The sequence below is a fragment of the Osmerus mordax genome, chromosome 26 (genome assembly GCF_038355195.1).
Source record: "Osmerus mordax isolate fOsmMor3 chromosome 26, fOsmMor3.pri, whole genome shotgun sequence".
Classification (NCBI taxonomy): Eukaryota; Metazoa; Chordata; class Actinopteri; order Osmeriformes; family Osmeridae; genus Osmerus; species Osmerus mordax.
The window spans coordinates 9,785,721-9,812,661 of record NC_090075.1 but is presented as its reverse complement, the minus strand read 5'-3'; the positions used below and the strand labels follow the sequence as shown (position 1 = coordinate 9,812,661).

The following is a 26,941-nucleotide window of genomic DNA, read 5'->3' as shown; positions in this document are numbered from 1 at the left end:
ACACAATGTTATTGCCTTTGAATCTTGCTAGCACAACGTTAGCTTTCTGAGCTGAGCGGACTAGAAATATCAGAGTTGGCCAACGTATATATTTTTTTATTTCTATTGCAAAACGGCTGAAAACATAAATGTCAAGTGACATAAATTGGCAAGTGACCATGGTATAAGCGGGATAATGCCCTTTGATATTACCTGATATACACCGGACTCCGTGGAAGCAACAGATTCACACCTCCGCATCGTCCATTATCAGGTGATACTGTACACCTCGTCGGGCATTATCCCTTACATAATAAACTTCTGGATTGTTGAAATTAATAACAAACTCACGTTCAAAAAATCTTATGCTGTGGGGGCAGTCTAGAAATGTAGAACTTACGTTTCAAAGTGTTAATAAATGGTGGATGTGTAAAGCAATATTTTAGTGTTAACAAAAACGTATATTTCCCTTTAATTCAATTCTTTTGGAGATATGAAGTTGCCTTTGCACATGGTAACATTTTGCAGTATCTTCCTCGTGTGTGGAACAGATCAATTCCCTAGGTAAATGTAGCACTTATTTATGAACACATGAAATATGTGCCACATGTGCAAATTCACCCTTATGTTAATTATTTGGCCATTTTGTAAAATATTACTCATTGCTTATCACCCTCTACAAAGATATGTCTCACAAATCAGTTTAGTATTTCAAGTCAATCGGAACTACGGTTCATGAGGAGAAGAATTGTGTCGTTTTGGACTAATCTATTGTACAGAAAAATCCAATATGGCTGCCTTTATAGGTTCTTGGGGCTTTTTTGTTCCTTATGAGCAGTAAGGTATATGTACATTTAGGGACTTATGGCCTGCAAATTAGCCTGGCTCTGCCCTCCTACGTACTTCCACTCAATTTTACTTTTGCTTCTGAACATTGGTCTGGCCATGAGGTACGTAAGTCAGATTTTTCAGGTTGATTTTCTACCGGCGAATCAGCGAACAGAGGGAGTGGCTGAGAACAATGACGTTGATGTCGCGCGCTAATTTGTGTTGTAGTTCCGTAATTGCGGCGGAAAAAGATGCGAGCAAAGCCATTCGGTCCGTTGTGGCAACGAATACATCTGTACAAATGCAAATGAAATTTCCACTCAAAATGTTTTGTTGGATTTACGATTTAAAACGCAGCCTCCATTGGTATTCTTAACCTGGAATTATAATATATAGTGCAGTATTGCCTCTATGGCTAAATTTCTTCCGCCACGGTATCAGAAATCAGACTTTACAACATTTTTGTGCCGAGTGCATGTCGAAGAATCACACCGCAGTTGATATTGCGTGTGGCTGGGAGTGGCTGAGAACGATGACGTTGATGTTGTGCGCTAATTTGTGTTGTAGTTCCGTAATGGCGGCGGAGAAAGATGCGAGCAAAGCCACTCGGTCCTTTGTGGCAACACTGCCGAATATCCAACAGCTAAAGCCGGAGCAAGAACAAGTTTTGCTGAGTTTTGTTGGTGGCCATGATGTTGTGGCCCTCCTCCCCACGGGGTTTTGGAAAAGTTTGATTTTCCAGCTACAGCAGCTAGCTCTGTTACAGAAGTGTTGAAGGAATTGGCTAAGGCGAACGCTAGCGATTGGTTATGGCAGATCAGAGTGGCTCCGGGCAGATCCAATAGTTTTAAACTTAAGACAACTTTAAACAACAGAGTACCCGCATACAAAGAAGTCAACGCTTGTCAATGGAGCGAGGCCAGACTGTACAAATGCAATGTACAAGAGTCTGGTTAGGACCAGGCTACCTGCAAATGGCATCACTTTGAAAATTGACATATTGGGGCGTGGCCTTGTAGCGCCACCTATTGTCTCATGTGGGCCATGTTTGGTATGGTAGTTACTAATGCTCTGCAGTTTCAACATGCCTCCTACCAGAGGAACCCTAATAAAGTTTAATCTGTGCAAAGGAAATAAAGATATTTGTCAAGAAAGATGAGCAAGTCCATCCGTGAGAGCTCCAGTCTTATCACTGCAATAGGGGCTGCAATGAGCCTGTTTTTCCATGCACATCTTTTCAAAACAGTGTTGCTGGCTTCATACTGCAACTCTCAAATCATGCCCAATGTTGAGCTTAGATCTGTACTCTGTACTTTTCGGCAACAGCTGAAAAGCCCATCTCGCATAGATGTGTCAAAGGGAAGCAGAATACCCTCTGCCCTATGAGTGGATGTTCCCTCTCCACACCGAGCCAGAATTCACTGTCTGAACTGTAAACCTGTCATCTCGATGAACTGGGGCCTCATGTATAAACGTTGCGTACGCACAAAAAGCTTGCGTACGCTGGTTTTCACGCACACTTTTTGATGTATAAAGATTTACTTGACGTGAGAATGTGCGGGCCGTCACGGAAACTTTTGAGCAGACGTGAGAATGTGCGGACCGTCCGCAAAGTCTTGTCTGGCTCTGTAACGTGGCGAATTCTAACTGAAAAGTGCCGAAACTCACCAAACATTACAAAATAAAGTTTCCGCTAGTACGTTTATGATGTTGACTATTCAAAAAACGTAAAAATACAAGTTTGATCATTAATGTGGATGATCACATCAAAATGCCAAAACCCAAAACGGGAAATGCTATAGGCTATAGCCTTCTGTTTAATCCGCCACAACTTAATAACTTCTGTTAAACTTGAGGGTGTCAAACGAACGACAAAATCACTTAGGAAATACATGTCACGCTAACCCTATAGCTGCCATGCTGTTATGATGCGCCACCACTCGTTTCTTCATTTAAAGTTTTACATCGGACCATTTCTTTTTAATTTCTGCCATGGTCCGGTTCTCTGAACCCACATCATTTATGGCCCTATAATAATAATAGTGATTTTATTTGTAATGCACTTTACATTTAGCTAAATCTCAGTGCTACAGGTTAAAAACAAGAAAGGGTGCAAATAGTGAGTTTTCCACTCTGCCGACTTTCTTTTGTCGCTAATACCTAATGACAGGCCGACAAACAGGACACATTTTCTCGCCTCCACCTCTGTTGTCAGAACCTCGATCTCACAGTCACCGTATTTCTTTGAATAAACGCTTCAGCGTTTATTCGAGGGCGGCGTTTATTCGAAGAAATACGGTAATTCAGACAAAGAAATTACCTCAGGAGCGCATTTATAGTCCAACTGCATATTCATTTATGGGAGGAGGCAAGGCGGGGTCAGTGGCTCGTTCACGTGCGGTCAATCTCACGTTGATTGTGATTTATTGTGATTGTGAAAGGTGCGCAGGACCTGGCGTACGACCAGGTCCTGCGCGGTTTTATACATGTGAATATTTCTGTGCGTAGGTACTTTTCGAGTTTTGGCCGTACGCCATCTTCTGGTATGAAATCTGCGCAATCCTTTATACATGAGGCCTCTGGTCCTCTTCAGCAGATGCTGCTGCATTGAATGGATCTCTCACCCAGTCGTACTGAGCATTGTTGTTTGGGAAGTATTTTTTTAAGAATCCCCTCAGGGATGAGATTTGCTCCTTAAAACATAATTCAGACAGAATTCATTCAGATTTTCAAAGTAATCTGTATTTCCTTCACTGCTTGCAGTTGCTTGCAAACTTCATGTATACACTCCTCCTTCAAAAACACCTGAATTTCCTCTCCGAGTTTAAAGACTAACGACAACACTTTACCTTGCCACCTAACTTCGCTGGGTCAGATGGCTGGGAGGGAGTGGTAGGTCTATGTATATACACGTGACATGACCCTCATGCTGAAAACGTGACTTCACTCCCAGAGACGCAAGAACAAATCTAATATATATTTTACTATTAATGACAAAATATTAACGCACAGTGACTTGGACAAGTAACTGATTACTGGTTTGGAAATAGTAACGCATTAGATTACTCGTTACTGAAAAAAGTGGTCAGATTAAAGTAACTCGTTCCTAAATTACTAAAGTACGCGTTACCGGCATCACTGGTCATGAGTTAGACCCAGACCCCCACCCCTCGGCTTGAGGAAACGGCCCCGGTGGATGTAGGTGGTATTGCATTTCCGATTTGCTACCCGACTCATCCGGTCGTTTTTATTCTATTAACTACAGTCAGCATATCCAAAACTATCTCCCCCAATAATTTGTGTTCGATTCTCAAACCTGGCTCATACTACTAGCTTTTTCATAGAAAACGTTTTCTTTGCTTACGTTAAGTAAGGTTGCATGGGAATGTGCTCGCGGGTACGAACAGGGGATGAGCACAAAATGTAACATAAGCCGATTGCAGATGTACCTGAGCTGAATGAGAACAAGGAGAAAGGGCTTGATTATCTACAGTTGCCTGCTTTTATTGTATTACAATAAATTATATACAATATATATTACAATTACCATTTTACAAATGGTTGCACACATACATGACTGTTGTTTGTAGAGTTTATTTCTGTTATTTTAATGCAGATTTAACCATTTTGTAATGAACGTTAGTATGTTCATGGCATGACAAACGTAATTATAGCCTAATATAACTAGTGATATCGTGGCATGTTACGGCGTCATTATAGATGACGCCGTAACATGATGAAAAACATCATTTATCACGTAAATGATGTTTTTCTGGAGCAAAGACGAAGATTAATAAATCATGTCTGATAACCACAATATTGTTATGGTCGTTACATTATTATAACCTTTTGTCAGTTAACACCACAACGATGGCATTAACAATAACTGTAAACTAGTAAAAGTGAGCAACACTCATCATCATTATAATAGTAACATAGGTATAGGCTTATTTAACTTAGCTTGCTTTGCCGAGCTAGAACAACGACAGAGCCAGATATTCAAGTTTACAGTTTCTTTAATCCGACCAGTGGCGAAAATCTGCTATCAACATTGGGGGGGACAATTATATAACATTTTCACAAGAGCAATTCCTGAAGGGGACACCAAAATTACTGCTGTTACACATAGCAAATTAAAAAAGCGCCACTGTGTCCATAATCAGCAAAGCGCTTTCATTGAGTATTATTAATATTATTGAAACTAGAGGGTACAATTTCTGGGGAAATTGTAGGGTGTGCCTGCTTGCGTCGGTTGCACAGGGGTCCGTTTTTTAATGACATTTTTACAACTGATATTCCTGTGTATTTTATATAAAAATGCATAGGGTCTACTTATTATTTATAAAGATTACATAGATTTAAAAGCATCTTTTTTTTGCTGCTCATTTACAACTCAAAATACGAGTGGTGTAGAATGAAATATGATGTCTTCTCATTTCCCCTGCAAGAGGCAGGGGAAATGAGCTCACTGGTAGCGATGTCTGGTACTGTCAGTAACTAAAAAACTCACTGGTAGCGATGTCTGGTACTGTCAGTAACAATGCAAAATGTGATATAGCCCTGTGTGGAGATAGCCTGGTCCTAACCAGACTCTCGTACATTGCATTTGTACAGAGTGCATATCGTCATGGCCAGACCTATGTACAGAAGCAAAAATAAAATTGAGTGGAAGTACGTAGGAGGGCAGATCCTGGCTAGTGTGGAGAAGCTGCCCCAGTAAATTATACTACTACAGTACAGTACTAGACTACTGCTGTGTTCGTCTTGGTAGCGATTGCGTTGGTTGAATTCGATTTAACGTTCCGTTGTACGGTTTCGGCTGAATTATTAATTATTTTCATGAACAGATTGACAAAGTTTAGGCTATGGCAATGAAGTTCAGGTTAGTAGTCAGATAGTTTCACCTATTGAAAGACTTTTGATTTAAGTAAGGGGAGTGCCGAACATGTTCTGTCGCCGTTTGACTTCCTACAGCTGTGTAGATGTTTTTGTAGTGTCTCGCGTAGGCTACAGCATTGCAGTGAGCAACACTGGTTTGAAACCACAGGTAATGATAATTTCACCCACAAATCGTTTACTTGTAATGTAATGTCATCATAAATCCTACAACGAAAATGTATTTGTGAGGAATGTTTATTTTAAAGATTGAAAACAGATGCATCATAGACCACTGTAGTATGTGTTGCCCGGGCAACAGAGGCTAATGTCATGATGCTAATGCTTCAGTGAAATAGTAGACTACCGTTTCCAAAAGTAGATGTGGGCCTACTTCCTTAATAATATCAGCTAATATTGTACATTACATTTCATAATTGTGTTTCACATCACAAAGTAAAATGAGTAAATAGTTATCACCCTGGCCTCTTTGCTTGTGGCGTTCCTGCAGCTGCCTTGCAGTAAAGCTATAGTTAGCCTAGCTATCCCCCAAGTTAACAGATGTGAAACGAATGTTCTGCTACAGGTAGTCACGCGTGTTTTCGTGACGTTAGTGACGTAGTGACGTTAGTAACGTCAGTGACTGTGGCTAGCAAATTAGCCACCGTTAGCTTCACTTTTCACCACAAAAACGTAATTTCTACTTAAACCATGCAACGGAACGTAAATAAAAATACAACCAACGCAATCGCTACCAAGACAAACCTTTTGACACCGCCGTTGTGTATGTAGTCCAAATATTGACTGATCCTTAGGGGGGCGAAAATAAATAATAATAATAAATATATATGTGAGAGAACAAAGGTTGTGCTCTCGCCGAAGGCTTGAGCACACCCAATAATAAGTATGCAGAATAACAATAGTGTTTTTGCTTGCAGCAAACACACTAACTAGAAAAGGCATTTCCTGCTGAAAATGCGTTGGAATGCAGAAATCTGATTTTTTTTTTTTTTATGGCTGAAAATACAGAAATGAGAAAATACCCGCAAGCTAAAAGCTGAAATTAATTTAAAAAATGTGTGATTCACACAAAAGAGGGAGTGTGGAAGCTGAACTGCATCATCTAACAAAGCTAAGAGCTTAAATAGCCTACAATGCGGGAGCAGCTGAAAGCTGAACTGTTAAACAGAAGAAGTAGGCTAGCTAGTCATAACAAGAATATTATAGTTTTAACAGCTGAAATTATAGTTGGGGTAGTAATAGCTGTAGCCTATCATTGAGTGCGTTTACTCGGCTTTCTTAGTAGGATTCAATGTGTTGATTGAATGAAACATACAGTAGTAGGGCCGATACAGGAAGACACGGAGACACTTTGTTGCAGAAGGATGATGGTGCAAGTTTTGTCCATGGAGCATACAACGATTAATAAAAAGAATCATGTAGACGCGTTTATTGAGTAATCGCATAATTAATTACACATGTCAACGGAGTAATCGTATTATTGGCATAAACCGACAATTGCTAGTAATAGGGTTTCTCATGGTCAAGTAAACGCACCAATCACCTGTGTGAGAGAGTGAGTGGTGCGTGTCTGTCGTTGCCACGGTGATGGTGTATGATTGCTAACGCGCTGAGGGCAGAAAATAACAGAAATGTAGCTAGAATCCACAACTCAAACAAGTTAACCTAGACGCAAAACTATACGTCCTATTAAAAAAATACGGATATTTTCCGAGACCCAAGACTCTGCCTAAACCAGATATATTCTTTATATGTCTGTGCAGTCAGAAATACGACTCTGCCTGCAGTTTCGAAAACGTGTTCCTTTTGCTTTCCTGGTGCGTGTTTGTTTGGTTGCCACGGTGATGGCGCAGCTGTGATGGCTAACAGGCTAGGCAGAGAGAAAAACGAACATTTACCTAGCATCCACACCTCAAACAAGTTGACCTAGACGCAAAACTATACGTCCAATCCAAAAAATAAGGATATTTTCCGAGACCCAAGACTCTGCCGAAACCAGAGATGTCCTTTATATTTCTGTGCGGTCAGAAATACGACTCTACCGGCAGTTTCAGAGTTCTTTTTGCTTTCTCTGACGATTTTGTCACCAGATTTGCATTGGTCTCTATGGGGCGAGAGTTGGACTTTGTCTCGCTTTCGTGGGTCTCTGAACAAATGTGTACGTCTGTTGGATTCAACAGACAACTGTCTACGACCAACACAAAATTAGCTATCTATTGATCCAAAAATGAAGCATGAAGAGCGAAAATTGTGGCAATGCTGGCAAACTAGAAATATTTTTTCAACGACATCCGAAGCTACCCTCCACTCTAAGCGTTTCAGTCTGCACTCTAGGGTTTCACGTACACACCCATGTAAATCTCAGAAACGGCTTGAAAAGGTAATGAAACATAATCAGTGATATTGAAAAAAGTTGAATATATATCAAAAAGCTGAATTATTAAAAAATAGTTTAGGGTTTTGTCAACATTTTAAAGTTGAAATGGTGGCTCTAGCTGAAAGATTGAGGAAGAAGAAGGATTTGGAAGTTGAAGAAGTTTAAAGAAGTTTGAGTGGATTTGAAAGAAAACTCCATTGGAAACCCATGTTAAAAATATTATGAATATTGATTTATATTAATTCAAGCATAAGAGGTACAAAGCTGAAAAGTCATAGCACCCATGGCCTGAAACTGCTGAATTTTATGATAGCTGAACGGTGTTAATAGCTGAAGATTTGAAGGCGCTGAAAGGTGTCTTGGAAGAAATAGAAGAAGAAGATGCTTGAACTAGAAACGGCTGTTCCTGCGAAACAGCAGTGAGAATGCTGAAAACCTGAATGGGGATAGCTGACCATGCTAAAAAAGCGGAAAATTGTGAAAATGTTGTAGAAAGTTATAAGCTGAAGCGCCTGGAAGGTATTTTTGAAAGGGGCTGGAGCTGAACGAAGGTATACAACTACAGAAAAGAGAAGAAAAATGCAAAAGGATAAATAATTCTGAAGAATTTGAAAATGTAGCAGAAAATTATTTGCTGGAGTTTCAAAAGGCCTGAAATGTATGTTAGAAAGGACCTGCAGCAAGATGAAGGCAGAAAACAGAAGAAAAGAGAAGAAAAGAAGAAAAATGCAAAACAATAAGGGCAAAAATTCAGAAAGATGAGCTGCAGAAAAACAGTTTCTGAAGTCTGGGTTGAATGAATTTGAAGGTAAAAGGACAACACTGGAATGACTTGAACTTGCAGGAAAAACGTAGCAACCGTTGGTCATTGGCAACAGACTGGCAACATTTCTAACCTAGAATCTAGGTTTCAGGTTCAAGACAGAGGAGAAACTAATCATGTGTGCCTGCACACCCAGTCCTGTTCAGACACTTAATTTAAGATGACATCAAAATAATAATTCATAGTGCAGGGTTGCCAATGTTGTCGTTGTCCCTGGTGAGTTTTTTATACTTAAATAATAAGATCATGCTACATCTAACCAGCGGATCATTTCTTGCAAGTGTGTCAAAGTGGTATTTTTACAGACTGTATTAACACCGTAGGCTTGAATAATAACCGAAGGCGTGAAGCTAGAGAGAGGATGCAATGGAAAATTTCCTAAGCTAGATCTACTGCTTCAAATTGAAAACGGAGACCATCTTTTGATTAAAGACAAGTTCCTTAACCTCTGTTGTCAATATCGCCAATAAAAAGTAAATACTCTTCAGTTACGAAGCATCTGTTTGTAGCTAGGTAACGAATATTATGTCTGGCACAGCCAGGAATCGAACTGGCAACCTTCAGATTACTAGCCCGCTTCCCTAACCGCTCAGCCACCTGACTCCCATGGATATACATAAAAGTATTTTAAATTAAATGAAAATGTTTTGGCATGACAGTACACACATTTTTTATATCTGTTATGTCTTGTCTCTGTCTTTCTCTGTCACACTCTTTCTCTGTCTCTCTCTTTCAAATTGGTGTGATTATGTGTCTGTAGGGGTGAATTATAGAGACATGTAGTCTGACTCTAGAAGCCCACAAATGGTCTATTAACAAATAAATAAATGAAACACACTAAATTAATAACTCTTTATATTTCCTGAATTGGAATTACATTTCACAAGCAACCAAACCACAGAAGTGAAAAGCCAATTATTATAATTGTTGCATGAAAGTATTAGTTAGCGACACACTGTACGCCTGTGTAGTCTAAAGACTGAAATATACTTCAAGCTAAGTATGTGTGCGCATACACTGAATGACTGCTGCACGTAGCGTTCGTTTGGTGCGTACTCTGTGCACGTCTCCCTGGCCCTTAAATGTATTCATACGCAAGGTGCAATACCAACAGAAATTGTGGGGCAGTATACCAAAGATCCTCTGTCATGCTGCAAGATTAAATGCACAGCTTTCTGTTTGAAAACTAAAGTGTAAGAACGTTTCGGCATGCTGCTTCAGATTTCTACAAAATGTGTAGACACACACGCAGCCTCAATTTTACACTAGGCTTGGTGTTTGACTTCCTTTTCTATTCTTTGTTTGTCTATGACCGCACTGCAGCTGCAATTCTCGAAATCTCTCTTACTAATTAAAAGCCGCCCTCGAATAAACGCCGCCCTCGAAAAAACAGTGCACCAAAATGATCATTGTGTAATACAGAATCATAATCAGTTTTTATTCGCCATGAAAGTTTGCACAGACAAGGAATTTACTTTGGCAGGAAGGTGCCTACCGAGGCAGCCATAATCGGCGCCAACTAGAAAGTTTCAGCATAACATGAGGAGAGGAGAGGGAAGAAAAAAGGCAACCCCCAGACTATGCTCCCAGAGTACAGTGTGGGAACATGCAAAAAACACCTCAGCACATAAGCACATAGGTTGTACAACATTACAGAAACACATGCGGGGAGGGGGGGTGGGGTAGACGAGCAGCATCTGGACCGGCAGCCATAGTAGGCGCTGGTCACAGACCCGCCAGCCACCCTGGGGGAACAAGCAGGCAAAGGCGTTGGATGGGGGGTGATGGCATATCTGTAGTAGGTGAAAGTTAGTGTATGAGTATGCCTGGGGGTTGTTCGCCTTCGCCTAGGCCACAATCAGTCAGATTCTCAGTCCGCAGATATTATTGCCATGGAGACATCCTTGGTCATGACCCAAAACAGAGACGCAATCCTCAGGTGTCTGTGGGAGGGAGAAGGGAAGAGACTACAGAGAGTCTCACTGCAGCGCTCTCCAGGGGAGTTGTTGTTCCACCAACGGCCTTGGCCAAGGCCTGAGCTGGATTACGGGGCCGAATGCAGATAAGATTGGGGTTGTTGTTTGGTCGAGTAGGCGCCTTCAATTTCCACGTCTACACATCGTTTTGGCCTCAAAGTCGGTCCACTTTCCTTTGCAGAGCCGCTAACTTCTCCATGATGTTATCCAAATTGCGTTCAACGCGTTGTAAAGTCACAGTCTGAGCACCAACAGATCTGCCCACCGCATCAATCATGTCGGGCAGCCTTACGGGGCTTTTGACAGCTGCAGCCGTTTCAACAATTTTCCGATAAAACAGGGTACCGCCCAATCCAATCAGCAGAAAGTCTGTAGTCATGGTTCCGAATAGAAAGATGTCTTCAACGTCCTCCACGGAAAGCACCGCTAGGCACACGACACGACACGCCACTTGTCCCACGCGTCCATCGAGTAGTCAGCCACTTGTCCCACGCGTCCATCGAGTAGCCAGCAGCGAACGTCCCGTCATGGCAGTTAGGTTCCCCCGAACCCAAGCTTCTCTTCGAGAAGATGGTGTCAATTGCATTTAGAGACCAGCTAACCAATTCCATGCTTCTTGCTGCGGAGAGAGTCTCTCGTATACAGGACAAGACAATACAATACAATAGAAGCCAAGCAGGGAAGGTCAGGGGTCGGGGAGGGAGAGAAAAATGTGACCGCCTTCGTCGAGAGGCAATGGAAGAGCCGCACTGCAGCGTTTATACAAAGAAATACGGTATTTACCTTTAGACACGTGAGTTCTAAATATTTCCTACGGTCCTCAAAGCGTAAGTTATTTTCCGAAACGGTAGCTAGCTAGCTTTAGTTAGCTTCCGGGCTAAGTTAGCTTGCATAATACTCATAGCAATACTACTACCATGCTAGCAGACAGGGGCGGTTTTAGGTAATTGGAGACCCTGGGAAAGAACAATTTTGAGGCCCCCCATCAGCCGCACCCCCCCAGAATGAGCACTTTGTTTGTAAATCTGAGTTTTAATCGCATTTTTAAGCAACCAACGTTGAGCGGACCAGTACTCACGATTGATTACTTGCCCAGACACACTGTCGTAGCGAATAGCTTAGATACCGATCTAACTAGACAAAATTCCCAATCAAGGTGAACACTCAAATTATCTAAACTATAGACCATAGCATTACACATATCAAAACAGAACAAACACAACAATAGAACTCCAAACAACGCTTATTTTACTAAGCTAATGCTCTTAAAGGTCACATGACTTGCTGTTTTTGGATGCTTTTATATAGGCCTTAGTGGTCCCCTAATACTGTATCTGAAGTCTCTTTCCCGAAATTAAGCCTTGGTGCATAATTACAGCCACTACGAGCAGTCCCACAATGAGCTTTCCTCAAGACGCTCTGTTTCTGTGTCTGTAGCTTTAAACTAATGAGGAGGAGAGGGGCGGCACCATGCGCTAATGTTTACAATGGACGTATCGTAGCTCCTTTGCTGTAAGATGCCTCAAATTTGCCCATTCTCATCTGATCACCCTGGTTTGCAGAGGTGCACACTCATAGTCATTTCAATGAGGGGAAAGGCGGATATCGCGCGCGCCATTACACCAAAAGCAGAACGGTTATCCAAATAACAAAGAAGTGTACAACACTCGCGTTACAGCATGTGTATTCACACACATACTTGATGCTATCTACCTTTACATTAGCAACAGTAACTCAGCTGTTAGCTGCAGAGCTAATGTTACAGCCACATTCTAAGGGTAGCAAGCTAGGTAACCATATACAGTAAAGCAACAAAATGATATAACGTTAGTTAACTACTTGTCCGAGGTTTGTAGCTGGACCAAGGAGAGTTAGTACTGATCCAGAATTTAATTTCAGCAAGGCCAGCTTTGTATTGTCCCTAGTTGTGGAAACAGTTTTGCGCATGCAAAACTTTGGGAAGTTTTGCATGCGCAGGCGCATTTCCAGCGAAAATAAAATTAAGATACTGGTTGTGCAGAGGCTCGGATGAAGGAACTAAAAAAAGACTCTTTTTTTCATTTGTACATCCAAGCACTGAGCAACTGTTATGCTTCGTTCGTTTGCTCGCCATGATGTCTCTCCAGGAAAAAACGATATCGCACTCGCCCCTTGCACGGTCATAGCTCAGTTTCTCATGGGCGGGCCAGATTATCTGGGCGGGCAAAGCAGAGAGAGGGGACGTAACCTTCCTCCTTGTGACGTCACAAGGAGGAGATTTTCAAACAGAGCAATTGAGCCTTCATTTTCTCAAAGGCGGAGAAGAACACCCAGGGCTTGGTTTACACCTATCGAAAATTCTAGCCACTGGGGGACCAAAGGCAGGCTAGGGGAACTCATATTAATGTTAAATAACCTCCTAAAGTGACGTTTTCATGTCATATGACCTTTAACTTTGTAGCTTTTCAGCTTGCCACAGGGCATTCTGGGTACCAAGAGTAATGCACATTGTGTAACACACTTCGGTTGTGGATAGTATGTCCAGAAATAAAGCCAAGTCACTCATTTAGTGGCAGAATCCATTGTTATGTCTACAAAATTATTTTAGATATAGTATAAGTTTAGCTTGCAAATCCTGAGGATACTCAGGATTTGCAGACTGTAGCAGACCTTTCTATGTGACAACGGACATGGGTGTTTTGTCCCTCGGGAGTTGCCGTAGGCTTGATGCTGAAAGCATTACGTGAAATCAGTGAGGGCTGTTCGAATGGCGATGTCAAGAAGAGCAGTGGTAAAATACAAGTTATGAAAAGAGACCGCGTCCGTGTCTTATTGTCCACGCAATCATACAATTATATCTTACAAACTTACAAAGAGCTCGGTTACACTACCAAAGTTGAATTAGTAATGTTGTTAGCGATGCTAGCGTTATTTTTCTAGCAAGCCTATAACATTTCACTGGATCTTGCAGCTGTTTTATTAACTGAAATTATTATGACAAGTTATGTTCTACTAGCCATTTTCATACTTTAGCAAGTCACTGTATTTCCAAACCCTGATAGTGTAACTGAGACGACACAGTAAATAATAACTCTTTCAAGTAATAAGCCCCCATTCAAGTGTAGAGCATTACATTAGCTGCACGGTCTGTTGAGGTCTTGAGACAGTGACGAAGCCACTTTTTTGTTCTAAAACGGGACTATAAACCGCTTCGAAATATAAGCCGCACAAGAAAACTGTCAAATCGGAGTACAAGCCACGGCTTATTTCCCGTAAAATACGGTAGTTGGTGTTGAAGTGGCTGTTTGTCTGTTGCTGCTAGCAATAGCTAAACTTGGCCCAGCAGCACTTGAAATATTATCAGAAATGTCTTCATCTTCCACGGACACATTCTTTGATTGGAAAAACTGCGTTAGCTTAGGTAATTTCTCCCTTAACTTCTCCCTTTTCTTATTTCTTTTTTCACTGCCACTTTGAAATCGTTTCATGTTGTTTCCGCAATAATACACACTGCACCACACGACAAATTCTCCTGACAGAAACGTCATGATCTGAATCATATGTTCCATGATGGATTTAAGATTAAATTTAGCTATAAAGAATAGAATTTAAAAAAAAATGTTTTCATGCTTAATTTGAATTGTCATTCGTTTGCAATGACAAGTGATTTATTTTAATTATATATATATAAAAAATTGTAAATACGATGAGGGCAACTGCCTGACTTGCCCAATGGGACGCACCGCCCCTGCTAGCAGACATTCCAACCAATTATTGCCATAATACATGCCTTGACATATGTTCCAATTAAAGTAAACAGTCTGTGAAGTAGTCTGTGAAATGTGAAGGTTCTGATTCTAACATGAAAAGGGGGAACAACATGAAAGTAGTTTATCTCTTAATATTAATTATTCATAAAGGTTTGTTTCCCTCTTTTTTTCTTTCATTGGTGTGCTGATTACATAACCCGGGACTTGAGACTTGGCTACTCTTTGGAATATAGGTTTTATTTCATCCAATCCAAGTTCAACTGTATTTTGTCTATATAAAATACAGACAAACTAGCATGTGGGAAAATATGTTTGGAGGTGACAATTGTTTAAAGTCAAGATAAGATTACAACGTAAATAATAACTTTCTAGCAATGTAAACACAAATGGGCTGTCTCGATCTACTGTATAGTTAGATGATGTTGGATGTTATGTGAGTGTTGGACTGTGGTAGATTATGGTTGAAAGGCTTTAGACAAGCCAGTCAACAGGATTATGGCAGAGATTAAGAGCCTGGGGCTCTGTACCTCTGCTGTATAGCATCATGTTGTCATTCTGTCCTCCCTTTCACACTCGCTCAATACTGAAATGGGAAACCAGCACCCCCCCCCTTCTACACTTTACTCTTAGTATTTAATAGTGTAAATGAGCAGCAAAAAATGTATGTCTTTTAATCTATGCCATATTCATAAATAATAAGTATGCATACTTATTATTATTATTATATATATTTAAAAATGTTCAGTTGTAAAATTCCAGTAAAAAAACGGACCCATCTGCAACCGACGCAAGCACACCTCACAATTTCAGCAGAAATGGTACCCTCTCTTGTTTAAATCACTTCACAAAACTCAGACAATCAAAGCGAAAGTTTACAATGCATGTTAGGAGAGAGACGGCGAGAGAAGCAAAAGCTGGAGCGAGAGAAGTTGTAGTATGGCGTGCGCAAAAGTCAGGCAAGTCGATGCAGAAAATGAAGCTCTCAAAGAGAAGTGGACCAATATACCTTTATTCTTCCTGCAGCGGGTATCAGTATTTGTATTATTTGTTTTGTTAACCATAGGGCCTACATCCAAGAATGAGTCCCCAAATCATATTGCACGTTAGGCACAGGGCTCTTAAGTCTCACGCATTCACCGTGACACTCAAGCATTTCAACCAGTTCACATATCACACGCCACACCAGTGGCAGACGCTATCTGTGGGGCAGGGGCGAAAAAAATAAAAAGGGCACCAACTGCATATGGTGGGGCACTGGGGCGTTGCAAGACATAAAGCTCTACTGGGGCACAGGCCACTCATTAGAGATACTCATCCCTTTTTTGTTTTTCTTCTAAGCTTGCAACGAGAAGTTTGCAATACAATGCACTTTACAAACTTCCCTTGCTTAAGCCACTATATGCTCAGTTCAGGGACATTTTGGACGTTTGATATCAGCTTAGGCAGGGACATCAATAGTAAATGCTAGCGTGCATAGCACACAAGCAAATTATTTTCGCAATAATTTGCCCGCAAAGAAAAGCTTAGTGTAATATAATACGTTGGACTATGAGAGTCAAAATAAGATGCATGTTTTCTCCACTGGTAGGGCACCTTAGAGGGCACTGCATCACGTTTTCCACAAGTAGGGCACCCTAGAGGGCACACTGGGTCACCGTACAGGACCCTTTATCATGTTAAATCTACCATAGGGGCATCCAAGAAGGAACTTTTGCTAGCGTAGGGGCAACATGCATACCCCGATAGTCCACCACTGTGCCACACCTTGTATTTCTCACGCTGAAAAGTAAGGGATAACATGCCACCTACCAGCCAATCTGGAACAGCAGCACCCCCCTTACCCTTAAGATACCCTCAGATAGGAATATAGTAACAGATTAAGTCTGGGGTGTTGATAACATAAGTATTACACAACATAGCTCAGATTTCAGAGCAACCCATTCAGAAGTGGACTAATTTCTCCAGTGAAATGTGCAGATATGCTTAATGCAAACTATGTAACTGAGGGAGTCAGGTGGCTGAGCGGTTAGGGAAGCGGGCTAGTAATCTGAAGGTTGCCAGTTCGATTCCTGGCCATGCCAAATGACGTTGTGTCCTTGAGCAAGGCACTTCACCCTACTTGCCTCGGGGGAGAATGTCCCTGTACTTACTGTAAGTCGCTCTGGATAAGAGCGTCTGCTAAATGACTAAATGTAAAATGTAACTGTGTAACTCTTCTGAAAACCTAGAAACATTTGTGTGACTCATTCAATTGAAAAGCAAATAAGAATACATGTCCCAATGATGTGCAATTTTTTATTATGGCATCCTACCAAGGTGCTTAAATTAGTTTGGTTAAAAAGATTACAATCTGCTTCACTTAATAAGTGGCATACTGGACTGAACAGATGCTTGTCATCATTCTGCTTCTGCACAAGGTGCTTAAAGATGGTTAAAAATGTTAGCAGCTCATTTTAGATCTGTACTTACATTTAGTCATTTAGCAGACTCTCTTATCCAGAGTAAGTACAGGGACATTTCCCCAGAGGCAAGTAGGGTGAAGTGCCTTGCCCAAGGACACAAGGTCAAATTGCACGGCTGGGAATTGAACCGGCAACCTTCTGATTAATAGCCCGATTCCCTAACCGCTCAGCCATCTGACTCCCTACTACCGTTGCTTTGCAACGGAATGTTCAATGTGTGTCAAATGATGAGTCACTTGTGGGCAATTTGTGTGTCTGATGGACATTTTCTTGGCGCAGATGGAGGGTACTACATGAGGTGCCAAACTGATTTCCATGGTGGCTTTATTTCTTGAGCTGGCATACTTAGTGGCATGATGATAATAGCTAAGAAATACCTATACAAAAGCTTTACAGGGCATTTTCTACTCATAATGTTTGTGTAAAAAAAAGTATATTTTTAATTAATGAGAATAAGATGATGAAATCCATGTTACTCAAGCATTCATATGCTCATATTTTCTCTAACAGCTATAAATACAGAATGTGTGCTCAGCATGGATACTAGATTTTGAAACTGCCATTTGGCAAAAGTAATTAATGCATTGTAATCCCAACACAGCCTAATATATATTTGTAGTTTACGACCTTGGAGCACACATTACAGTATGAGGATGTACCTCCCTGTATACAGTGTTACCTGGTCCAAATGTTTCCACTCCAGCAGCATCCACATTTTTTTAAATGTATTACTTGTATTTTAACATTCAGTCCATTATGTTAAGAAGATGGAGGTGTCCTGTCCTGTGTTTATTATTTAGCAACTTTTTATCTTGATGTAATTATACAACTCTAATACAAGGATTGCTCTTGATGTCCTCCTTGCTCTCTTTGTCCTCCTAGATGTTACCTATTGGATGGGATCTCAAAAGGAGCTTGGCTGAACCGGTCCAGCATCATATTTGCAGGGAATGACAAATGGTCTGTGGACCCACGTGTCTCCATTGTATCAAGTGTGGGGGACAAACACGAGTACAGTTTGCAGATACAGAAGGTGGATGTAACAGACGATGGCTTGTACACTTGTTCCATTCAGAGTGAACGCAACCCACGACCAAAGCACCTCCATTTAATTGTAAAAGGTAGGTGTCCGTTGTGTAGTTATTGTGTGTATGATACAGTTGGTAATTAGTAGAATACTTTGTCTCCTTTTTAAAAGTGTATGTGTTTTTGTATGATGTTTGTATCATTTGGATCCTTTTACAGATCTTTTAGCTTACATAAATTTATATCTTAAAAAATCTCTGACAACATCCAGTATATTATTTATTATATACTGGGTAGCTAATGGTTACATTTAGGAGAACCATTTGTCATTCATTTTCACTCTCAATCAGAGAAACAGTTTGATACATTTCTTTTGTAGTGAAGGTTATCTTTTAACAAAGATTGCCTAATCATGTTCTCTCATGTACACCATGTTTTGGGGGTTATCAATAAACTATGAAGATTATATGGTTCCCATAACGTAGGTTGTGCAAGTATAATTTAAGGTAAGATCATAGCATTAGTTGTATTCAAAAATCCTAGGGCTGCAACAACGAATCAATAAAATTCGATAAGAGTTGGCAACGAATTTCATTATCGATTTGTTGTGTCGCGCGACTATTAAGCCGCTCAATAAGTCGCAGAGATGTTTCAGTATTATTTTTTTTATTTTTTTGAGCGTAGAGCAGATAAAAAAAAAAAAAGAGGAGAGCGGAGGTAGAGGAAAGACCATCGGAGAGACCCGTAAAGTTGTTCTGAAACACATGGCAGAGGCAGAGAAATCAGTACAACCAAGTCATCCAAGGTGTGGGAGCATTTCACACTAAACACGAGAGGGTACAATTTCTGGGGAATTTTGGGATGTGTTCCTGTATTTTTGTACGCCCTTCGACTGGTTAGCTGCTGCAATTCCCACACAACAGAAGTGTAGTAGTTAGCTAGCTCTACAATTTACCGGGGTTAGGTCTGAATCTAGGAGCAAAATGGAGCACAGCTGCCAGCTGTAGGTATATGCAGGAAGCAACGCTAGTGCTAAATAAGTATTTAGCTGGTCAGCTCCATGACGCCAAACTTTCCTAGACTTTTAGCTAAGTTACTAATGCTGACTACTCGCTAATATAGATGTCTGTCTTACTAGAACGGCGTATCTATGCGTCGTTGCTAACGTGTGCTGAAGTTGTGTTAGGCTAGCACTGAGGTCCCTTCTGCCACACAAGGCACTTTTCGCCACAAAAACTTAATTTCAGCCTAAACCGTGCAACGGAAAGTAAATCCTTATACAAGCAACATTTTGACACCAACGTTGTCTATGTAGTCAAAATATTGAGGGATCCTTAGGGGTGGAAAAAAAATAATTAATATATATGAGAGAGAACAATGGTTGTGCTCGCCGAAGGCTTGAGCCCAATTTTTATCCCATTCATCGAAAAAATAATCGACAGATTAATCGATGATTAAAATAATCGTTAGTTGCAGCCCTAAAAAAAAGTTCTAATTGCAATTAAGTAACAACACAGTAACATCATATTTTTTTTATTATGTAATAGTAAGTTCATGATGTATGATAACATACATCATGAACATACGTCATCAGATATAAGATTTACTCCAGTGCAAATCAAATATCAAGATGTTGGTAGAGGCTAATGTTGGGGTAAGCAGCAACCAAATACCAAAAGAGATTTTGTTATAGCTCAATGGTAGAGCATTTGCCTGAATATTTCAGAGGTTACAGATTTAAACTCCTCTCTGTATGTTGCTTTGGATGAAACCGTCTGCTAAATTAAATTAATACATTACATCTAATGCTTTCTCAAGACAAGAAGTGGTGCCAGGTGGAAGCTCTCACCACAAACATATGGCTACATTAAAGCAGTCAAAGTATAAAATGTACATTTTCAAAATTGCATGTGTAAATGTCAGTCTCATTGATACCAGATTTGACTACATCCTTGCCTGGTGTGTTTGGTAAATGAAGTTACTGCTTATTAAGCATATGGTAGCAAAAATCTCAACATAAGTTATTAGTCAGTTATATAAGTTATAACTGACTATCAACACAGAGATGACTCTCTCCATTCAGGAGGGAGAAGTAAACAGACTTTCAAGAGGCAGAACCGCCGCAAAGCAGCAGGGCCGGATGCTGTCTCTCCAGCCACTCTCAAGCACTGCGCTGACCGGCTTTCACCACCATCTTCAAAACCTCCCTGAAGACATGCCATGTGTCAGCCTGTCTCAAGTCCTCCACCATTATCCCCGTGCCCAAAAAGCCAAGGCCAACAGGACATAATGACTACAGACCCGTCGCCCTGACCTCTGTGGTATTGAAGTCTTTTGAGCGCCTGGTGCTGGCACACCTCAAATCCATCACAGACCCTCTACTGGACCCCCTGCAGTTTGCCTACAGAGCAAACAGGTCTGTGGATGACGCAGTGAACATGTCCCTTCACTTCACCCTACAGCACCTGGACTCCCCAGCATCCTACGCCAGGATCCTGTTTGTGGACTTCAGCTCTGCCTTCAACACCATCATCCCCACCCTGCTTCAGGACAAGCTCTCTCAGCTGAACGTGCCTGACTCCACCTGCAGGTGGATCACAGACAGAAGTGTGTTAAGCTGGGAACACAAGTCTCTAACTCCCGGTCCATCAGCACCAGATCACCTCAGGGCTGTGTCCTTTCCCCTCTGCTCTTCTCCCTGTACACCAACAGTTTCACCTCCAGTCATCCGTCTGTCAAACAGACACCACCCTCATTGGGCTCATCTCTGACGGGGATGAGTCTGACTATAGGTGGGAAGCTGATAACCTGGTGACCTGGTGTAGCCAGAACAACCTAGAGCTAAATGCTCTTAAGACAGTGGAGATGGTTGTGGACTTCACTAAGAACACAGCCCCACTCATCCCCATCACCCTGTGCGACTCCCCAGTCAACACTGTGGAGTCCTTCCGCTTCGTGGGCACTATCCTCTCCCAGGACCTCAAGTGGGAACTGAACATCAGCTCCCTCACCAAGAAAGCACAACAGAGGATGTACTTCCTACGGCAGCTGAAGAAATTCAACCTGCCAAAGACAATGATGGTGCACTTCTACACAGCCATCATTGAGTCCATCCTCACCTCCTCCATCACCATCTGGTACGCTGCTGCCACTACCAAGGACAAGAGCAGACTGCAGCGTATCATCCCCACTGCTGAGAAGGTGATTGGTTGTAATCTGCCTCCTCTCGAGGACCTGCACACCTCGAGGACCCTGAGGCGAGCGGCCCTGTGGCCGACTCCTCCCACCCTGGACACACTTTCAGCCACTCCCCTCCGGCAGAAGGCTGCAGTCCATACCACAAAAACAGTTTCTTCCAATCCGCTGTTGGCCTCTTGAACAAGGCCAAGGGCTCACACTGACTCTAATAACAAACTGCACAATGACACCATGCCACATTGCAATTTGCACTATTTGTATTTTTATATTGTAAATTATGGCTACTTTATATTTTATTTTATATATATTGGTTAATTATAAATCTCCTTAGTATTAGTTAGACTGGTACCTTTAGTATAGTTAGACCTCGTATTTAAGTTTTAAAATTCCTATATGTTTAATGTATGCACCTTCCGGCCAAAGTAAATTCCTTGTCTGTGCAAACTTTCATGGCAATTAAAACCCTTTCTGATTCTGATTTACCACAGTTGGGATGAAAACATTTACATTTTCAAATAAAATGTAAAAAACCTATGAAATGTTTTTATAACATTTTTAACTGATTGTATGTTCTATCATGGTTTGTTGTACTCTAATGATTAATTTGTCATTTTAAGATCTAGTATTAATTTTGAGCATGTTTTGGTAAGCTAAATAAAAATCACCACCATATTTTGGAAATAAAGCCGCAGCCTGTACCCCAATTTTAAAGTTTTCTTGTGGTTGTACGGCTTATATTTCAAGGCGGCTTATAGCCCGGCTTCATCCCAAGATCTCTACAGACCAGCTAATTTAATGCTCAACACTTGAACGGGGGCTTATTAACTGAAAGAGGAATTATTTACTGTGTCGTCTCAGTTAGGCCTACACTATCAGGGCTTGGAAATACAATGACTTGCTACGGTAGGGAAATAGCTAGTAGAACATAACATTTAACAATAATTTCAGTATATCAAACAGCTGCAAGACCCAGTGAAATTTACAAACAAAGTTACCATTCAGTTGGGATGCAGCTTATAGAAAATGCGGCCTATTTTCAGTAAAATACGGTAACACCGTCCCCCAGTTTTAAAACCTAGAATCGCCTATGCAGGGAGGTATTCCAGAAAGCGGGATCAACAAACTGTAAACCTAACTCTGAACTCTTCAGTTGATTTACCCTAAAATGGGAAACTCTTTTCGGTTCCAGAAAAGCTGATTTGAATTAATTAAATCAATTCGGAGTACATCCACTCTGAGTTAAGCCCGTGAATTAAAAGCCAACATCAATGGAACTCCAATACTAGGATCCACCATGGCACCCGGCAACAAAAAACATCCACCTTTTTAGTATTTAGTGCTTATTGTGAATCTGAGCATATATTCCAGTAAAAAGCAATACGGCTGTAGCAGCGAAGGAGAGACAATAGGAGTGGGAGACAATTGATGGCCAAATCAATGCATACATTTGAATGCAGTAGCCTAATCCATACATTGAACATTTAACCACTCTGTCTGTTAATATTACAGGTGAAAAAGTGGTGGAAGTGGTTGAATAAAATATCATGTTCATGTAGGTGCATCCCAAGGGCGCAAAGCACACTTGGCAGCAGCTTAAAATGAAATATAAAAACATACTACGAACAGGTAAGGCATATTCACAGTAGAAACGCAGAGTCAGCACCGTTAGGGGTCAAATTGACCCATGAGTCTAAAGACAGGTACGTTGTTACTGACATGTAATGATCGCTAGATGGTGCTTGTTAAATGGAGCAAAGGCACAGTCTTAAAATGAATGTGTCTTTGGCAATTTGTCATTTATTTCCGTGTTGTTAGTCGCTGATTATTTAATTGGAGCGTTCGTTGTCTAGCCCTTCAATCATTCAGCAAAATGTTATATATTGGCTAAATGTCAAACACGTTGCGGGATAGGCTAGACCACAGTTGGTCTAGTAGCCCGACATCACATTTTATACGTTGATTTCGGCTGAAAAGATTGCGTTGTTGTCCCCACTCAAAAGTATAAACAAACACACAGGGACATCATAAAAAATGCAATGGTCTAATTAGATCTAGTTACCCAGGTAAAAAATAAATATGCTAAGTATACTAAATCTTAGCATACTCGAGTATACTTGAAGACTGATTAATCTTCAGTATACTTCAAGTTATTGAATGATTAATTAATTTGAAGTGTGCTATTTTGGAAAAACTAATTTTGTACTAAATATATTTTAGTTGGAATTAAATTGTAGAAAAGCACTATTTAAAATGTATTAAGTGTACTTTTATGTGCTAAAGTGGAACAACTTCAAGTATACTTTGTACACTATGTATATGGCTGTGTATGTACTAATATTCATGTTTGATAAGCGAACATCAAGTATACCTTATATGTGTTAGAAGTACATTTAAAATGTATTCTGAGTGTCTTACAAATATATAAGTATTATACTATAAATATATTATTATTGCGGTTATAGCATGCTTATTTATACTTTTGGCTTATTCCAATTAATAAGAAAGTACTTTACAGCTTATTATCAATATACTTAATTATTGCTCTGCTATGCTACTTTATGTATTAGATAGGTATTTATTGGAATTTAAGTCAAGCCCCCCCAGAATGAACACTTCGTGTAAATCGGGGTACAAGCCGCAATGGAATACAAGTCGCACTTTCAATGCAAACTTTACCATTGCACATCCAACGTTGAGCGGTCCTATGCTCACAATGTTTTACTTGGAAATCCATACTACTTGCAGCGGACAGCTTGGATAGCTATCTAACTACACAGCATTCCCAATCAGGGTGAACACTCAAATTATCTAAACTATAGACCATAGCATTACACATATCAAAACAAAACGATAGAACTCCAAACAATGCTTATTTAACTAAGCTAACCTTAACTTAGTAGCTTTTCAGCTTGCCGCAGGGCATTCTGGGTACCAAGAGCAATGCACGAGTATAAGCGATCTTACAGAATTGTGTAACACACTTCGGTTGTGGATAGTGGTGTAATGTTTCTGTGGCTTATACCACTAGGGGGAGCTCTAGTATATATTAAACCCAGTTTAGCACGTTCTCAATCCCTGTTTTGTGCACAAGAAAAGTACCTGAGTTTCTCTGTATGGCAACCTCTGCTTTTTCATATTAAAGCTCCAACTCGAAATATCATTCTTCGTGGTCCGTGTCTTTGGTGGTCCATGTTTTAGGTGTGGAGGGGCACACTATGCAAATGACTGCAAATTTCAAGAAGCTGTATGTCATGCCTGTAATAAAAAGGGACACTAGGCGAAAAAGTGCAGGAGTGTTGAAAATAAGGCAAAGAATGAAAAATGGAAAGCCCAGCAGAATCAGGCGCCCACCCATTATCTTGAAGGTGATGAAGGAGATGCAGCCTGTGCATTCAACATGTTTGCAGTGGATACCGATGAGGAACCGTCTATGCCCTATTATGCAACAGTGACTGTTGAAGGAAAGGACATAATGTTTGAAATTGTTTCTGGGGCTACAGCATCAGTCATCAGTGAGGAGACCCACAGGAGGACATGGGGACACGAACCACCTCCTATTAAGACATCAACACTCAGACTAAGGACATACACAGGTCAGGCTATACCTCTTTTGGGGGTGTTAGATTTGAACATTTCAGCTGGAGGTCAGAGGGCTCAAGGCAGATGTGTAATAGCCAAGGGTAAGGGGCCTAGTTTATTGGATCAGGACTGGCTTCGCAAAGTTAAACTGAATTGGCATGAGATTAAGTATGCTCACACCACAGAGGACATTTTGCAACGCTACAGTGATGTGTTCAGAGAAGAACTGGGCACACTTAAGGGCGTGACGGTGAAGTTTCATGTTGACCCCGAGGCAGCGCCACGTTTCTTTAAGCCCAGAGTGGTGCCCTATGCAATGAAAAGCAAAGTGAAGGAAGAGCTGGAACGTTTGCAGGTGCTTGGCATCGTGGAGCCTGTCCAGTTTTCAAGGTGGACAGCGCCCATCGTTCCTGTTTTGAAGGCAGATGGAACCGCAAGGATTTGTGGAGACTACAAGCTGACCGTGAATCAAGTCTCAAAGCTGGCGGAGTATCCGTTGCCACGGGTGGACGACTTGTTTGCAACACTGGCTGGAGGTCAGCTGTTCACGAAGCTGGATATGAGCCATGCTTACCAGCAACTACTCCTAGATGAGGATTCAAAACAGTATGTCACAATAAATTAGTGGTGGGCCGTTATCGGCGTTAACGCGCTGCGACTCTTATCGGCAATAAAAAAAATATCGCCATTAATCTATTCTCAAAGTTGGGTTGGGAGCTGGGTCTATACTACGCAAGCTATGATGACTTTCACCTTGATATTTTAGCGCGGATGTATACCTAGCCGAATTTCACTGTAGGGGGCAAGAACCAATCTTCGAACCTGTGTGTATGCCTTGTGTATGAAATTATCACATCAAACGTGACGTGCTAACATGGATGCAGCTATGAAGCCGCCTGGTTTGCTTCAGGGAAAATGTATTTTTAAGAAGCTTCCCAATGGAAACCTCGACAAGACTAAGGTTGTTTGCACCTTGTGCTATGCGGAATTAGTTTACTGTAGGAGTTCTTCCAGTCTCAAATACCACCTAAACGCAAAGCATCCCTTAGCTAATGCGGAAGATGCCGGGCCAAGCCCTGATGTAGCGCAGGGGAAGAGTCGTCGTCAAACTACAATGTTTGAGTGCAACCGAGGCAAGCCCGTCAGCACAGAGCTATCAGCCAAGCTAACTAATCTAATAAACAGTTAATAAACACAAGTACATCTTATTGAACATAATTTTCCTCACCAATTATCATAGTAGAACAGCTTTCTCAAGCAGTTTGTGATGCATTTTGGAAACAGGAGATGAGCCCCTGGTCTAATGCGCCACCTGGCTTGAGAAACCCGTTCTCAAAGACTTACTTTTAGTCATTATTTGGGTAGCACACATATTCTGAATGCCTTTGGCGGAATTCAAATGAGACATTTTAATCTAGATTAACGCCAAGATTACAGTGAGATTAATCTATATTAAAAAAAATAATCTATGCCCACTACTAATTTAAACTCAAGCTTGTGTGTTGCGTCGCTGGCTTCAGTGCCACAGCCTAAACTTTATGTAAAAAGAAACATTCTCATTTCCGGCGCTTTCAAACAATCTCCTCACTAGCCACCGCAACTAGCTTGCTCGTAGCAAACCTCTTTTGCATTAGCCATTTCTCCCTAAATAGATGTCAAGCTTAGATACATTTTTGGGGGCATATTTTCAGTTAGCAGATGGTGCTGTTTGAATTGCGATTCCATCTGAAATACTGCCGGTGAAAACGTTGTTACAGTAGCTTGTTTCAAAGGGGGTTCTTAATGAATTACGCAATATGAGTAGGCTGAATGCTTGAAAAATGTCACTAGAAGAGAAACACTTAAATATCCTGTAAAGTGGAATTGAAAATGAGTTTTAAGTTCACCACACCACAGAAAAATTTGTTATTAGCTACCCATCCAAATTAAAATGAAAAAAAACATAGACAAATATGTTAAATTAGGCTTTGAAATTGTGAGAAAATCAGCAGTCTTCCCTGCTTGAGACTGGGGTGGCGTCGCCTGAAGGAGCTGAAGCTCCGCCCCTC

At 41.0% G+C, this 26,941-nt stretch overlaps 1 protein-coding gene across 2 annotated transcripts in view; it reads left to right on the top strand.

Moving 5' to 3' along the window:
* negr1 (neuronal growth regulator 1) overlaps positions 1–26,941 on the top strand; it is a 202,339-nt gene that overhangs the window by 28,003 nt on the left and 147,395 nt on the right. For both annotated transcript variants that reach the window (XM_067230073.1, XM_067230072.1), the window contains exon 2: positions 17,973–18,211. In XM_067230073.1, coding sequence (XP_067086174.1) covers positions 17,973–18,211 — 239 coding nt within the window. The remainder of the gene's footprint in view (positions 1–17,972; positions 18,212–26,941) is intronic.